At 41.8% G+C, this 17951-nt stretch overlaps 1 protein-coding gene across 1 annotated transcript in view; it reads right to left on the reverse strand.

Annotated features, from left to right (window-relative positions):
- The window catches only part of disp2 (dispatched RND transporter family member 2), a 34414-nt gene extending 16709 nt beyond the window's left edge, over window positions 1–17705 (reverse strand). The window contains exon 1 of the mRNA XM_060933029.1: window positions 17626–17705. Within this exon, the coding sequence (XP_060789012.1) occupies window positions 17626–17705 (80 nt within the window). The remainder of the gene's footprint in view (window positions 1–17625) is intronic.
- Window positions 17706–17951: the final 246 nt, after the last annotated feature.

Consider the following 17951-nt stretch of genomic DNA (forward strand, 5'->3'; position numbering starts at 1 on the left):
AATATGAATGCATCAGACGTCATCTGCTGTATTCCCTGTGTCTGCTTGTAGGTCTTAATCAGACTCTACAAATTCTCCAAATGCTCCTCAAATCCATCTGGCTGCACAGCTTTTCTTTCCCCTCAGTGGAGCATCTTATTGTGCTGTCTTTCTTCTTGCCAGTACCAACTGTGTGTGTGTGTGTGTGTGTGTGTTTTACTTTGGGGTGCTTTGGCCTTGGAAGATTGCACTGGAATAAGATGATCTGACAGCTCTGCAGCAATTTTGTTGTTATGCACTTTACACAGCTAAGGCTGAATAACGACTGCAGAGGTTTGTCGGAATCTAAAGAATGTTCTTGCTCTGCGATCATCTGACAAGAGGGGAAAAAAAAGTATTACTACACAGAGAGCCTTAATAAACAGAACATGCAGAGCTCCCTTACTCAGAGTAAGAAACTGACATTGGTGTGTAATACGACGTTACACAACGGCGCTCTTGAATTATCAAATCTGGTGATTTAATTTTATGTAACAGCAGGACTCTGAAAATAGTGCTGGCTGTAATTCAAATCACAGGTTTTTATTAAAAGCACCCATTTTAATAGGCTATCATGTCGATAGTAACAAATAATTCACAGTGTCTCGTATGACCGAGAATCTACACAATTAAGGTTAATAATAAATGGATGAATCAGGGTTCCCGCGAGGTCTTAAAAAGTCTTAAAAGCATTGAATTTGAGAATTTGGAAATAATACCTTGAAAAGCCTTGAAAAAGCATTGAATTTTAATGTGTAGGTCTTAAATTTGTGCACCGATGATAATTTGTATTTTAGCATTGTTCATTACTTAAATACCCCAGCAGGCGTTATTTTTTCGTCATTGTTTTAGTAAATGAGGCACGAGTGGCCAAGTAGCCAATAGTGGTGGAACTGGAGTTGTGGGCGGAACAATTACGCGCGCACACCGACTGAGGTAGCTGCTAATAGTTTACAGCTGGCGATTAATGGAAATTCGGAAAGTCAGGGAGGTGGAAGCAGGCTAAACGATAACTCGACGGTGTAAAAATGGGCAAATGTAAGTTTAACCAGTTATGGCTACATCATAGTTCATTTCGAGAATGGGTTAAACCAGTGGATGGTGACATATTCGCAGCTTTTTGTTCAGTTTGCAAAAGGACGTTTAAATTGGGCACAATGGGCGTTAAGGCGCTGGATTCTCACGCGCAGTCTTCAAAACACATGGCTCTTCTCAATGATAAACGGCAAACGCCGTCTGTTTCATCTGTGTTTCGGCCAGCTGTTGACGTTAGCCAGCTGGTACCTAGCCAACTACCTAGCACGGCTAAGGATGGCCAGTCTGTTGCCGCTACAGTAGTCCCTAGTACTAGAGTTGATTTGCGGACAACACTCGGTTCAACACCTACGATGAAGGCTGAGGTGTTGTGGACGCTACACACAGTAGCCCAACACCAGTCCTACAATGGCAACGAAGGTGTCTCCGAGCTATTTAAATTAATGTTCCCGGATTCAGACATTGCCCAGAGCTTCAGGTGTGGTGCTGACAAGACGGCCTACATCGCCAAGTATGGGCTGGCCATTCACATCAAGGACGAGCTGGTGTCGAAAATCAACCAATCGCCGTTCGTATTGATGTTCGACGAGAGCATGAATGTAACCACGAAAACAAAACAGCTGGACGTCCATGTGCGGTTTTGGTCAGAAGGACAGGTTAGGTCCAGATATTTTGGCTCCCAGTTCATGGGTCATTCCACCGCCAAAGACCTTCTGTCACACTTAAAAGTAAGCACAAATAAAAGTGTGGTGTTATTTAACAAAGAAAAATATAGGATCATTGGTATGTTGAACTTTTCAAGAAGGAGACATTTATTTTAAATGTCTTTGGGACAGAGAACCTTGTGCTTTCAGGGTTTTTCTGTAACATGACAAGCTGTGCTTATTTTATTTTATTTTTTCTATTAACTTCAAGAGAAAAAAAAAAAGAGAGGCTGGTAAGGGAATGAGCATTCACAGATGCTATAACATAAGTGATAACAGAAACTAATTTCTCTTGTTCTATCCATCCATTATCCGTAACCGCTTATCCTGTGCAGGGTCGCGGGCAAGCTGGAGCTATGGGTGAGAGGCAGGGTACACCCTGGACAAGTCACCAGGTCATTGCGGGGCTGACACGTAGAGACAAACAACCATTCACATTCACACCTACGGTCAATTTAGAGCCACCAATTAGCTTAACCTACATGTCTTTGGACTGGGGGGGGGAACCTACACAGACATGAGGAGAACATGCAAACTCCACACAGAAAGGCCCCCGTCGGCCGCTGGGCTCAAACCCAGAACCTTCTTGCTGTGAGGCAACAGTGCCAACCACTACACCACCGTGCCGCCCTTCTCTAGTTCTACAACATTAAGGTGGTGTTTACATTAGACCGTATCCGTCTCGTTTTCGTCGCGGATGCACCGCCCGTGCACATTAAAACGCCGGGAAACGACTCCACAGGCGGAACAACTTGAATCCGCCAGGGCCCACGTATTCAACCCAGTTCGTATCTGATCCGGTGCTGTGTAAACATTGAGGAACGAGGAAACGCAGTGCTGAGCTCTAGCTGACGTCGTCATTGGACAACGTCACTGTGACATCCACCTTCCTGATTCGCTGGCGTTGGGATCACACACACAGCGGCTCAGTCCCGAATCACTGCTCGTGCGCTTCACTTGCGCGCTCTGTGAGCTGCGCAGGGCCGGAGTGCGCACCCTCCAGAGGGCACTCACTGTTCAGGGCGGAGTGATTTGGAGCGCAGGAGGAAGCGCTGAGCCACACTGAGGTTTATTTACACATTTCAACTTATTTACCTCCTTCAGGCGCTTAAACTCAGTGAGAACATGAACATCACAGCCAGGTGTGTTTATCTGCTGGAGAAGGTGTTCGCTTGCCATCCTTCCACTTGCAAGTGGTGAGTGACTTGTGCATGCCCGATATGCACTGGGATCATGTGACGTGCCGTCTACTTAGTCATGTGATTAGCATATCCGTGTATTGGCGTTGCTGTGTGCACGCGAATTGTGTATTGGCGTTGCTGTGTGCACGCGAATCGTTTTAAAAACGTTAATCTGATGATCCGCTGATACGGTCTAATGTAAACCCCACCTAAATGTATTTCAGTTATAAAAGTTTGTTATATACTTGATAACAATGCAAACATCATTACCAGGAATGAAATTCTTAGCCTTACAGCCACCTCAAAATAAATTAAAAAATACAGCAAGTTATAAAATATTATAAAAGGTTAAAAAGCACAGTATAGTTTCTCATCAATCAAAACATGTAATTGTTGTTAAATCTCAGTATTAAGAGGAGGTAAAACACTTCCAGACATGCTGTTAATAATCCCCGACGGGTTTGTGTCACGCAGTCGGACACAAAGCCAAAAATTATTTTCCTACTGTCTTGTTTTAGTCCTTACGAACGTAAGGGCAATTAGCTTGTAAAATCTCTCAGATTGCTCATTACACATGGCACTAATACACTATTATAATTTTGAACTATACAAAAATCACTGCGTTTGAGAGCCTCTAATTGTGAGCATGTAATTAGATAACAACAAAAAGCATTGACAAGGCTGTGCACATTTCATCTGGATATCCAACCTAGCTTTATTTATCTCTCTTAGGAGACACTATTGGCCTGTGATGAACCCTGTACCTTAAAATACAACCCAGGGATGAAATGTCAGTGGACTATATTGTATTATCTGGCAAACACTAACCGCTCATTCAGCAAGCTTACTGAGTCACACTTACTTTAGGTCACCACCTCTACTGTCCCAAGCAAAACCTAACTATTCAAATATTTCCAGTCAAAAGTTTGGACATGCCTTCTAATTCAGTGATTTATCTTTATTTTTATTAATTTAGACACTTCATGTCTGAAAGTAGGGCGGCATGGTGGTGTAGTGGTTAGCGCTGTCGCCTCACAGCAAGAAGGTCCTGGGTTCGAGCCTCAGGGCCGGCGAGGGCCTTTCTGTGTGGAGTTTGCATGTTCTCCCTGTGTCCGTGTGGGTTTCCTCCGGGTGCTCCGGTTTCCCCCACAGTCCAAAGACATGCAGGTTAGGTTAACTGGTGACTCTAAATTGACCGTAGGTGTGAGTGTGAATGGTTGTCTGTGTCTATGTGTCAGCCCTGTGATGACCTGGCGACTTGTCCAGGGTGTACCCCGCCTTTCGCCCGTAGTCAGCTGGGATAGGCTCCAGCTTGCCTGCGACCCTGTAGAAGAATAAAGCGGCTAGAGATAATGAGATGAGATGTCTGAAAGTAATGATGGATGTCGTTTCTCTTTACTTAGTTGAGCGGTTCTTGACATAATATGGATTACTACAGTTGTGGAATAGGGCTATTTACTGTATTTTTATTATTTACTGTTTACTGCTTGATCTCAAACGCATTAAGAAAGCAAGAAATTGCACTAATTAACTTTTGACGAGGCATAGGTGTTAATTGAAAAGCATTCCAGGTGACTACCTCATGAAGCTGGTTAAGATAATGCCAATAGTGTGTAAAGCATCATCAAGGTAAACACTGGCTACTTTGAAGAATCTAAAATATGAAACATATGTTTTAAACACTTTTTTTTGTTCACCACATAATTCCATATATGTTCCATATGTTATTCAATAGTTTTGATGTCTTCAGTATTGTTCTACAATGTAGAAAATAGTCACAATACAGAAAAACCTATGAATCAGTAGGTGTGTGCAAACTTTTAACTGGGACTGTATATCCACAGATCTCCTTAATTTTATATATATGAGATATTACATGGTGATGCGAAGATATGACATTTATCTTCGAGGGGTGACCATATTCACGAGTGAGCGAAGCAAACAAGTGAAAATATTTTCAAACACGAGAAGATAAACTTCATATCTTCGCACCACCGTGTCATGTTCTTTATATCATATACATGCATCGACAAAAAAAAAATGCACATTAAAGGAATACTCCGGAGTGAAATGCTTTTTAGGGCTATTTTCACATGATTGGGAGTGCATATGTTGAGTTGGTAGCACAATCACGTCAATCGGTTGTGTTTTGAGAAAGTTGTTTTTTTGTGATTTAAACCGAAAGCGCTAACACGGCAGTGCGAGGGGCATGTCATTTCACCGATACAAAATGCTGTTTTTAAAACCATTGCCAAGGTCCAAACAACATTACAGTTCAGTGGAAGTGAGTACAGGGTTCCTACACACAAACCGAAGTGTCCCTGGCTCTGTAAGTGTACGGACAGATCATCTAGAAGACTGAATACAAAACATGTCCCTTCCCGAAAGTAGTTGTTCTCCAGACGCCATCTTCAGGGGACAGTCCGTAAAAGTCGAGTGCCGAGTGCAGAGCTAAATCCTCTGGAAAGGCACAATTTCGTAGCATCACATGACCTCCCATTCAAAATTCCAACCCGCTTGGACTATAATGTTGTTGCATGCAGTTTCCTTTTAATTTCGAACTAAACACTAGACTGTGTTTCCGTAAAATGCTATGAAATTGTGCCTTTCCAGAGGATTTAGCTCTGCACTCGGCACTCGACTTTTACGGACTGTCCCCTGAAGATGGCGTCTGGAGAACAACTACTTTCGGGAAGGGACATGTTTTGTATTCAGTCTTCTAGATGATCTGTCCGTACACTTACAGAGCCAGGGACACTTCGGTTTGTGTGTAGGAACCCTGTACTCACTTCCACTGAATTGTAATGTTGTTTGGACCTTGGCAATGGTTTTAAAAACAGCGTTTTGTATCGGTGAAAAGACATGCCCCTCGCACTGCCGTGTTAGCGCTTTCGGTTTAAATCACAAAAAAACAACTTTCTCAAAACACAACCGATTGACGTGATTGTGCTACCAACTCAATGTATGCACTCCCAATCATGCGAAAATAGCCCTGAAAAGCATTTCACTCCGGAGTATTCCTTTAATCAAAAAAAATTTAATTTTCAACCAATTCGCCATTTTGACAACACACATCTAGTCAGCGGGAAAACACTGGGAGCGACATCAGTGGAGTGAAATTTCGGAAAATACAGTCTGTCACTCAGATCCGCGATGTATTTCATATAAAAATATGAGTTTTTCAACATGAGAAGATAAACTTCACATCTTCAAGCCAATGTGTGATTTTCTTTTTATTGTTCACAAACAAAAAGTACCCAAATTTATCAAAACAATCCATCGATTTCCTCACAAATGGATATTGGAAAATGTGTTACTCGATGTCCCAGATGTAGTTCGTATGAAAAATATGAGTGGAGTATTTCCCAGTAAAACACTCGTGGCCATATATAAATAATATTATGAATATACACCAATAATTATTTAACTTTTTAATATTAGGCCCATTATTTAAATGTGTACAATAACATTTGGGCCATTTATAGAAACCATAGAGTTTTTTTATTCCTGAACTTTCCACACACATAACGCATTACATTCAAGTATAATGTATATTTCAAGGTAATTTAGATGCCTACTTGTTTGAGTTATTAAGGTTGGGATTAAACTTAGTCAATTCCAGGGAGTCTAATTACTAGAAGAACCCAATAAAAAAATAATAAATTTGATAACGATGGGTTATGATTTCTCATCTCATCTCATTATCTGTAGCCGCTTTATCCTGTTCTACAGGGTCGCAGGCAAGCTGGAGCCTATCCCAGCTGACTACGGGCGAAAGGCGGGATACACCCTGGACAATTCGCCAGGTCATCACAGGGCTGACACATAGACACAGACAACCATTCACACTCACATTCACACCTACGCTCAATTTAGAGTCACCAGTTAACCTAACCTGCATGTCTTTGGACTGTGGGGGAAACCGGAGCACCCGGAGGAAACCCACGCGGACACGGGGAGAACATGCAAACTCCACACAGAAAGGCCCTCGCCGGCCACGGGGCTCGAACCCGGACCTTCTTGCTGTGAGGCGACAGCGCTAACCACTACACCACCGTGCCGCCGGTTGTGATTTCTAACACTAACAAAATAAAAACATCCCATACAACCCGGCTATGCTTCATGAACTACACTTTGAGGACCACTGGGTTATAGAGTGCCTGAGAAGCTCAAAGCCTTTAGAATATTTCTTTATGATAAAGCAGGTCACAGGTTTGACCTTCACTAATAAGCAGTTGCAGTTCTGGTGCATTAGTTTGCTTGAAACACACCTGTGTAATATTTTTCTCCATGTCTACTGCTAATCCGGTATTAGGTGTTGCCACCTCTAGGCTGCACGTTGCAAAGAAACATCCTACAGTGCTGCATCCATCAGACATGCACCTAACTCAGCATGATTTGTGCTGTTTGCAGAGATGACAATAGCAAGGAGGTGATGTGTGACAGATGAAGCAGCGGCTCCGTTGAATATACACTACTGCAGTGCTGCTACAGACAAAGAGTAAGAGAAGCTCGAACACCCTACAGTGTAGAAATCTGCTCTTAAAATAAAAACTGCACAACTTCTGTCGTGAGACAGTTAAATACGCATACGGTATACACATACTATATTGATATGCCTTAAGAAGACACAGTGTTACTTTAAATCTTCAATCTCTAAGACTCCTACTTTCTTCTCTAAATACACACACGTACCTTTCCGAAGTTCACTGAGGAGTAATTCATAGTAGTTAATGAGTAATACGCTTTAAGATGACGACTCAATTGGAAATGAAAGTCAGCTATTACCACAATATGTTTATTTTTAAAACACGATATTGCACACACATGATTCAAGAAAAGCATGCTCAATACAGCATTAATACTTAAGGAACACGTAATTGATCCTGATTCGGCTCATTTTCAATCGGCTAATCTTCCTGCGTGTTCACTGAAATGATCTTTCAAGAGCTCAAGACATTTTCTTTTGTGCACAGGATGTGAGCAGCCATTTTAAGTAACATAAACAAGACCAACTAATAATGTAGCACGAAGCCCTTCGATGAACAAATCAACAAAGGTTTAGATAGAAGTGCCCTGGTGTGTGGTCGACGCTTGCAAACGGAGACTAGGCTTCTCCTACGAGAGTCATGCTCAGACATGAATCATCGCAGTGACTGCTGGAGCCTGTCCACCAGAGCTGAAGAGTCATCCTCTCACCATCTGCTTAGCACCTCTCCTCTCCCTCGTCACTTCATGTCATTTATCACGATCGGCGGAAAGGGAACAGTGATGCTGTAGTTTACTTAGCTTAAGATAAATTGTTCACTTTAGTAAAAAGAGAAAAAAAAGCTAGTTATTAGACCTGTATTAATGCATTAAGCAAAACACCTAATTTAATGGTTAAGTACACTTTCGATTTCAAACTGCAGGCTATTCAGCCACGGAGAAGAATGGAAAGGGAACTGGAAAAGAAAACAAGCTGAATATATATATACACACATTCTGCTGTGACTATGAAGTCGAACATTTTATTTCACACAATGTATTCACTTAAGGTTTCACGCTGTAGTAGAATATTATTTGATATGCAAAGCTAGGGGGCGGCACGGTGGTGTAGTGGTTAGCGCTGTCGCCTCACAGCAAGAAGGTCCGGGTTCGAGCCCCGTGGCCGGCGAGGGCCTTTCTGTGCGGAGTTTGCATGTTCTCCCCGTGTCCGCGTGGGTTTCCTCTGGGTGCTCCGGTTTCCCCCACAGTCCAAAGACATGCAGGTTAGGTTAACTGGTGACTCTAAATTGACCGTAGGTGTGAATGTGGGTGTGAATGGTTGTCTGTGTCTATGTGTCAGCCCTGTGATGACCTGGCGACTTGTCCAGGGTGTACCCCGCCTTTCGCCCGTAGTCAGCTGGGATAGGCTCCAGCTTGCCTGCGACCCTGTAGAACAGGATAAAGCGGCTAGAGATAATGAGATGAGATGAGATTATCAAGATCATCATAAAAATAAATAAATAAATACTCCAGATACAGTATACATGTATCTCAAGGGTCTTTGTGTCTCAGTACTTTGGGGAAGTTATAAAAATAGGTACCCTATGAGTACATGTGGCTACTGCTTATAAATAAAACTGTTTCCTGATACCATGTCCATACAGTAAATATAGTATATACACGTTATCAGTTATACTCGCCTCATCTCTTGCAATCACCACCAAGCTGTGAGCAGCATCAGGGTTTGTAGTATTTTGGTTAGCAATTTAGTTTACTGTGTTTTGTTCAAAATACAGTGCTGTGAACTAGATCTATTTTCAAAATAGTAAGAAAGCACTTGTTCATGAATTGTCTTAGAAGCATTATTTAGTACTAATGAGCACATTTTGTTTCACAAGTGTAAAGACTAAAATAAAAAATTAAATAAAAAAATTTAAGCGAATAGCAAAAGTTTGATATCTGCTTCTCAATATATCTGCCATAAAGCTAAAAAAAACCTTTCATTTGACCTTTCAGAAGGACCAAACAAAAGCTGTGATAATCAAAAGGTAAATGTTCTTAAAATAAACACCACTTACTTGATATCAAATCGGCAGCCTTGGAGAACCACAAGGTGAATTTCGTTTATCTTTTTATCTGCTGATTATCTTCCGATACGACGAAGTTATAACGAGGTTTCTCTTATTTTGTTTCTGGTTCTGATTGGTTCCGAAGTTTATCAAGAAGTAGAACAGGTAATCAAACTTGATCAGTATAAGTGCTGATTGGTTATGAAGTTTCGCTATTGTTACATTCATTCTTACATTCTTACAACACGATGACATAGTGGCTTCGCCACTCGTTCTTGTGTACCTTTGATAATGCGAGATCAACTGTTTGTATCACGAGATCACGATTTGCCGTTCTGGTGATTGTAATGCTTATGTATATGCGCATGCGCAGTGCACTATTGTTACACTCATTCTTACAACACGATGGCATAGTGGCTACTGCCTCGCTTTGCTTCTATGAGGCAGTAGCCACAAAAATCATACATCAACGTGCAAATGTAGTGATGAGATAACACTTCTTAACAGGCCTTGTGGGGAACTATTCATCTGTTTAGCACTAGTGGCATTGTCATGTCCTGAAGAGCACTGGTGGCTCAACGGGTTAAGGCTCAGGATTACTGGTTGGAGGTTTGAGCTCCAGCACCACTGCCATGCTTCCTCTGTTGGGCCCTTGGGCAAGGCCCTTAACCCTATCAAAATCAACCTATCTACATCAACCTCATGCAGAAGTGTGTTGGGGCGGAGATGTAAGAAGAAATATTTTCATGTGCTGAATTTTCTGGTCTTGTATAAGAAATATGAACAGCTAAGAGATAAACAGTTCATTTTGGTCAATTAGTGCAGATCAGTTTTAACTGCACTTTCAGAAAATAAAGTACCTTATTATACCTTTTGGAGTACAACGGCTTGTCACTGGGCCAGTAAGGTACTTATTTGTGCCTTTTGTATACTGTGTGGGAACATAGATGTACCGTTTAGACTGTAAAAAGATACACATGTAGGTACACCTTGAAGTCCAATAATGAGCCCTAGGGGGTACATTAGTGTCGATTGTACCCTGGAGGACAGAAATGGACTCCCACTATTTCTCACAGTGTGTGGTGTGTCAATTCACCTTTTTGTCTTCATATACTACAAGCTGGCATATATGAAGACAAATGGTAAGCACTGCCACCTCACAGCAACAAGGTTCTGGGTTCAAACCTGCTGCTCAACCATGGCCTTTCTGTGTGGAGTTTGCATGTTCTCCTTGTGTCTGCGCGGGTTTCCTTCCACAGTCCAAAGACATGTGTACTGTATTAGGTCAACTGGCGACTCTAAATTGCCCATGAGTGTGAATGGCTGTCTGTCTCTCTGTGGCCAAGTTTACATTAGACCGTATCTGTCTCGTTTTCTTCGCGGATGCACTGTCCGTTTACATTAAAACGCCGGGAAACGGGAATCCGCCAGCGTCCACGTATTCAATCCAGATCGTGTCTGGTCCGGTGCTGTGTAAACATTGAGAATACGCGGATACGCTGTGCTGAGCTCTAGCTGGCGTCGTCATTGGACAACGTCACGGTGACATCCACCTTCCTGATTCGCTGGCGTTGGTCATGTGACGCGACTGCTGAAAAACGGCGCGGACTTCCGCCTTGTATCACCTTTCATTAAAGAGTATAAAAGTATGAAAATACTGCAAATACTGATGCAAATACTGCCCATTGTGTAGTTATGATTGTCTTTAGGCTTGCCATCCTTCCACTTGCAAGTGGTAAGTGATATGCGCTGGGATCACACACACAGCGGCTCAGTCCCGAATCACTGCTTGTGCGCTCCACTCGCGCGCTCTGTGAGCTGTGCAGGGCCGGAGTGCGCACCCTTCAGAGGGCACTCGCTGTTCAGGGCGGAGTGATTTGGAGCGCAGGATGCCTGCGGAGCCGAGCGTATCCGTGTATTGGCGTTGCTGTGTGCACGCGAATCGTGTATTGGCGGTGCTGTGTGCACACTAATCGTTTTAAAAACGTTAATCTGATGATCCGCTGATACGGTCTAATGTAAACCCCACCTGAGTTAGCCCTGTGATAGATTAGTCACCTGTCCAGGGTGTACCTCACCTCTTGCACAAGGTTATTAACCAGTGTCATGAACCAAAGATTCATTTTACTAGGAATCCAATTGAGCTGATTATGAAATTTCATTTGCATCATATTTCACGCTGTATGCTGATATGACTTTCCATGACATGATATGACAGGATAATCTGTAGTCAATTATCCTGTACAGGGTCGCGGTTGAGCTAGAGCCTATCCCAGCTGACTATGGGTGAGAGGCGGGGTACACCCTGGACAAGTCGCCAGGTAATTGCAGGGCTGACACATGGAGACAAACAACCGTTCACACTCACATTCACACCTACGGTCAATTTAGAGCCACCAATTAGTCTGCATGTCTTTGGACTGTAGGGGAAACCGGAGCACCCGGAGGAAACCCACACAGACACGGGGAGAACATGCAAACTCCACACAGAAAGGCCCTCGTCGGCTGCTGGGCTTGAACCCAGAACCTTCTTGCTGTGAGGCGACAGTGCTAACCACTACACCACCGTACCGCCCTAGCTAGCTAACTATTACATCAATAAAATACTCACTACCCCAAAAAAATGTTTTTTTTAATGATAGTAGGTATAACTACCAAGTGAGCTTTCTGTTTAGATAGTTATATTTAGCTTTAATTTTTGATTTGATTTATTTCTGGATCAACACATTCCAAAGGATAACATGCAAAAGCAAAATACACAGTACTTATTTCCAGCATGGTCCTTGGTGTTACACAGAAACGTAGACAAAAGACAGACAGACTCAGACTTTAAAACACATACATTAAATAATTAGGAGGAGAGAAGGACATCACATAAAACAAAAATCAAATAAATAAATAAAAAACACAAACTGCTGAAAATCTATTCAATTTAACAGTGAATGTCCACCTTATTATATAATATCTGCTTTACCTGTCTTTTAAAGATCCCTAGATGTTAGAAGTTTAGTAACTGTAGGTAAACCATACATGTCAACCTTTGGTCAATCAAACCTGTATAACCAACCTCCAAAATCCGTATTTCCCTTATAAAATCCGTATAAGATGCAAATTAAAATAATTTACCTAAAATTTGAATGATAATTAACAATGATATATCCAAGTTACTTTTTATTCAATATTAATAACAATAAACCTTCAGAATGAATACAAAGCTCCAATGTTCGACAAAAACACAAAGTGTCACTCTAATGTTCTGAATTGTACTCCATGACAGCTTTTTTTAGCAGTCTGCACCAATACCTCACTAGGCTGCATGTCACAGCAAGTGTCTGTGTTGATCTTGCCGGAGTGCCCATTCAGTATCTTTTAAATACGCGTTTCAAACAAAATGTTACTTCCGGGTTGGCGGGATTCTCGCAATGCGGTGTGCGCATGATCAAAAGTGGAACGAAGTCTCGCTACCACAAGATAACGCGCGATTTCACAAGACTCTTTACTGGCTGTTTGTGCTTTCTGTGGTGTACAGTACATTTGTAAATGTTATGCGCTCTTTTATCATCGTGGGAATTGATTATAGCTCTAAATAAATATTGAAGTTTTTTAAAGAATCCGTATAACTTTATTTGTACGCCCGTATACTACGTTTATTGAATCAAATCCGTATAAAATATGGACATTCCGTATAGGTTGACATGTATGGTAAACTATTCCATGCCATGATACCAGTGTAAAAGAAAGATTTTTTAACTGCATTATTTGCTCTAGGCCCCATGCAGGAACGGATGCTGGCCCTAGTGTTATGATTGTGCTGCGTGTGAATCATGGTCACATTAGAACATAAATATTTGGGGGCGTAACCATTAACAATGTTAAACATATGGTTCAATTTAAGCTGTTCAACTCTTAAATGCACAGGAAGTAGACCAGCTGTTGTAAACTCCTCCCTACCTACATGAGAACGAGGGGGTGCTTTTAACAGGTACCGGATAACGTTGTTTTGCAGCACTTGGAATTTGTTTCTAAGCTTCATTGTCAACCCAGAAAACCATGCAGAGCACACAAAATCCACATGACATTGAATCAAAGTTAATACTAATAATTTTTTACAGAAAAATCTAAAAACTTTGTCTTGTAGTATAAAAACTTTAACTTTTTAGAACATTTAGCGAAGACTTTAGCTACAATGAAATCACTTATAAGTGATTGATCCAATGTTAGACCCAAATATGTGGCACTATCCTTGGACACAATTTCAGACCCATTACACATCACATTCAAAGTATTTGATTTTAACAACTTCCTTCTTATACCAAACAAGATTGATTCAGTCTTGCCCAGATGCATGGACAGCTTATTGTCCACAAGCCACTGATTGACAGACTCAAGCTCAATGCCAAGAGTATTTTCAATGTCCTTGACATTACACCCTGGGACAAGCAAAGCAGAATCATTGGCATATAATAGTAACTTGCACTGAACTGCAGCTGACATATCATTTATATATATTAAAAATAACAGGGGCCCCAGGATCGAACCTTGGGGCACCCCACATGTTATGCTCTGTGGATCAGAGAGGGTCCCCTCAACATCACATACTTGTGTCCTGTCTGTTAGGTAAGATGTGAACCATTTGACTGCTGAGTTTCTAAACCCCATGCACTGTAACTTAGAAATTAAAATATCATGGTTAACAGTATCAAAAGCTTTTTGTAAGTCAAGTAGAAGCATACCAACATAATTCCCTAAATCAAAATTCTGGCGCACATAGTCAAAGAGATGAATGAGACAGGTATCAGTAGAATGTACAGCTCTAAAACCAGACTGGAGCTCATATAATAGATCATGTCTGATGAGATACTCTTCCACCTGTTCATATACAAGGCACTCGAAAATCTTTGACATGGAAGACAGAATCAAGACTGGCCTATAATTCCCAACATCAGCTCTGTTATTTTTCTTAAAAAGAGGAACCCCACCCTTGCATTCTTCATGTCGTTTGGAAATACACCCTGACCTATGGACAGGTTTATGACATGGGCAAGAATACTAGATGTAACCTCAGCACTATCCCTGAGAAACCTGGAGGGGATAAGGTCCAAGCCAGTGGCCTTATTTACTGACAAGGTGGAGAGGCTCGCTCTAACTCTATCCTCTGAGACAGGTCTAATTACAAATGCATCCGGAGAGACATTTTTGCTTCTATAAAATGAGTTAACAAATGATTTGCCATATTTATCAGAAGCAGCTGGCAATTTACTAACCAGACTGGCAGAAACAGTTGTAAAATAATTGTTAAAATGACAGGCAATCCGTCACTTATCAAAACACATCTCGTCTTCAATGATAAGCCCTGCTTTACCAGACTTTGATTTGGATTTTGCTGTTGATCCCATATCATTGAGAATTTTCCAGAGTTTTTTTAGGCTGTTTAACATTTGCAGTAATGGCTTCCGAATAAAATTCAGACTTATCCTGTTGAACCTTGTAACTGACTTGATTTCTAAGATTAGCATAAGAGTTATAGTCAGCTGGTAGTTTAAACTTTTTAAACTTTATGAAACATCTATTACGTTGTCTGATCAGATCAACGATTTCAGAAGTCATCCAACATGCATTTCTATGCTTAATTCTTGTTTCCCTTATTGGTGCAATATCATCAAGAACAGCTATGAAACCCTGCTTAAACAAATCCCAAGTCTTATCAACATCATTACATTTAAACATATCCGACCAGTCTCTCTCAGATAGCCTTTGATTGAACACCTCAGCAGAGTACTGTTTGGTACATCTGTATTTAATTGAACAATGCTCATTTATTGGCTGAGACTTAATTTTCTTGCATGTGCAAAAAACTGCATTATGATCACTCAAGGCCACATCCAGCACACCTGATTGACATATCATTCCACAGTCTGATACTAAAATTAAGTCAAGAAGGGACTGACTATTTATGGACAACCTAGTAGGCTCAGTAATTAATTGCATTAAACCAGACACCTTGCAGAGATATGTGAGAGACTCCTTCAGACTACTTCTTGGCAATAATAGATTAGTATTAAAATCACCCATTATGATACATTCCTTTTCAAGACATATATTGCTTTTACAACAAACAGATTCAAGGAGTTCGTAGAAGTCTGTTTGTTTAGGTGGGCGGTAATATACTCCTACAATGATGGGCTTGGTTTTGGGGAGTATTAACTCAACCCAAGCTGCCTCCAAGCCATCCACCTGTAGATCAAGGTGCGGATTGAAAGTTATGTCAATCCTAATAAAGAGGCACACTCCTCCTCCATGCCTGTTGCGATCTCGTCGGTAGATGTAGTAGCCTATAAGTCCAACTTCCCCATCTTGAATGGAGCTGTCTAGCCAGGTCTCCGACACCGCGATCACAACAGCCTTGGAAGTAGTCGCGAGGGGCTCAACTTCATCCAATTTGGGTATAAGACTTCTGGCATTAACATGAATAAAATGCATCCCTTTCCAATTTGAGAGGCCGAGTGAATCATAATCTGTCCCATCTGTAACATTACTGTCCTCATCATAAGTCCTGACTTCACTTGAGTCATCAAAGACATCGGCGCTACACATTTCCCACACACAACATTGGTTGCAAACCAATGGAATATCTGACTTATTCCTTACTGCCAAGTCATACAATCGCGGCGCAATATTCCCGCAACTTACATGAACAAAAACGTCACATGTGTCACAAGCAACTGCTTTGGCGTTTATCAGCATTTCCTGCCAGGCGACAGCTTTTGTCCTCATGCTCAATTTTCAGCTGCGTTGACATATCATATTCAAAGTACTCCTTGAAATTTTCAAAACGATAATCTAAAATGCTTAAAAACACGGTATAAACTGATACTGCTACCAGCACCCCAAACAAACCTGGTACACCTGACGCCATGTTGGACGCCACCATTCTGGATCTCGGGAATCACAACCCGTTGTCCTAATGCTAATTAACTTCAAGAGAAAAAAAAAAAAGAGAGGCTGATAAGGGAATGAACATTCACAGCTGCTATAACATAAGTGATAACAGAAACTAACTTCTCTTGTTCTATCCATCCATTATCTGTAACTGCTTATCCTGTGCAGGGTCGTGGGCAAGGGTGAGAGGTGGGGTACACCCTGGACAAGTCGCCAGGTCATTGCAGGGCTGACACACAGAGACAAACAACCGTTCACACTCACATTCACACCTACGGTCAATTTAGAGCCACCAATTAGCTTAACCTGCATGTCTTTGGCAGACACACAGCTTATGAACAGGCAAGGCAGGCAACTGCTTGGGGCCCCCTGGCCCAGGGGCCCCCCGAGAGTCGGGGCCTGAGGGTTTATTTATTTTGTTTTTTATTGTTTTTATTGTTCTTTACCATTGTATTTTCACATTTGGAATTTAAACTTTGGTTTCATACATTTTTCGTTGGTGTCAGATTATTTATAACATATTGGTGATGAACACTGGTCAGAAGGGCCCCTTGGAAATTTTTGCTTGGGGCCACAACAGACTCTAGAATCGCCTCTGGTCTTTGGACTGTGGGGGAAACCGGAGCACCCGGAGGAAACCCACACAGACACGGGGAGAACATGCAAACTCCATACAGAAAGGCCCTCGTCGGCTGCTGGGCTCGAACCCAGAACCTTCTTGCTGAGGCGACAGCGCTAACCACTACACCACTGATATAACTTTAAATTGCAAATATACTGTATTTTATAGATGTTACATGATTAGTGTCCTACTGCAGCCTGCACAGTAAACCCCCCTGTCCTGAAATAAAGATTTACAGTGTTTATATCAATCCAGCTGGACATACATGAACATTTCAAGAGTTGTCTCAAGGCTTTTTTTTTTTTGATAAACAAACTGAGTGGCTCGTGTATTCTCAGCTGTGCACTTCAAACTAGGCGCCTACATGTTTTTATTTGCTGCTGTCAGTATTGAGAATTGTTTTCATTGGTAAGTGAGCAGTGCATTACACCAATGAGGTGGTTTATTTATGGATGCATGCATGCAGCTGCATGTTTAGTAGTAAACACAGGGCAGATTGATTGTGTTATTTACCTCGCAGAGAATGAAATATACACGCATTTGTAACAAGAGTTCAATCACAGCAGCAGCAGCAGCAACCCGGAGCCTACCTTGGAGCAGGTCCTTCCGCCGTCGTCTGATTCATTTCACTCATCACACAGCGCTCATCACAGGTGGACACGGCGTCCATATTAACACTCCACTTTTAACCCTAATGTATATCAGTCTTCACCGTTTTCCCCGCTATCCCCCATAAATATGAGATTTCTGACCCACTGCGCGACCCAGCTGATTTTAAATGATGCTCATGGGCTCCGGGTTGAGGTTTGCAGGCTGGTCCGTGACTGGATTCCAAATTGCTTCCTATAGAATACGGAGTGTACTAAGTGTAGTGCACGCGCCACTATTCTTGTACTCATGTAGTGCACTTATATAG

Source organism: Neoarius graeffei, chromosome 11, assembly GCF_027579695.1.
Source record: "Neoarius graeffei isolate fNeoGra1 chromosome 11, fNeoGra1.pri, whole genome shotgun sequence".
Lineage (NCBI taxonomy): Eukaryota > Metazoa > Chordata > Actinopteri > Siluriformes > Ariidae > Neoarius > Neoarius graeffei.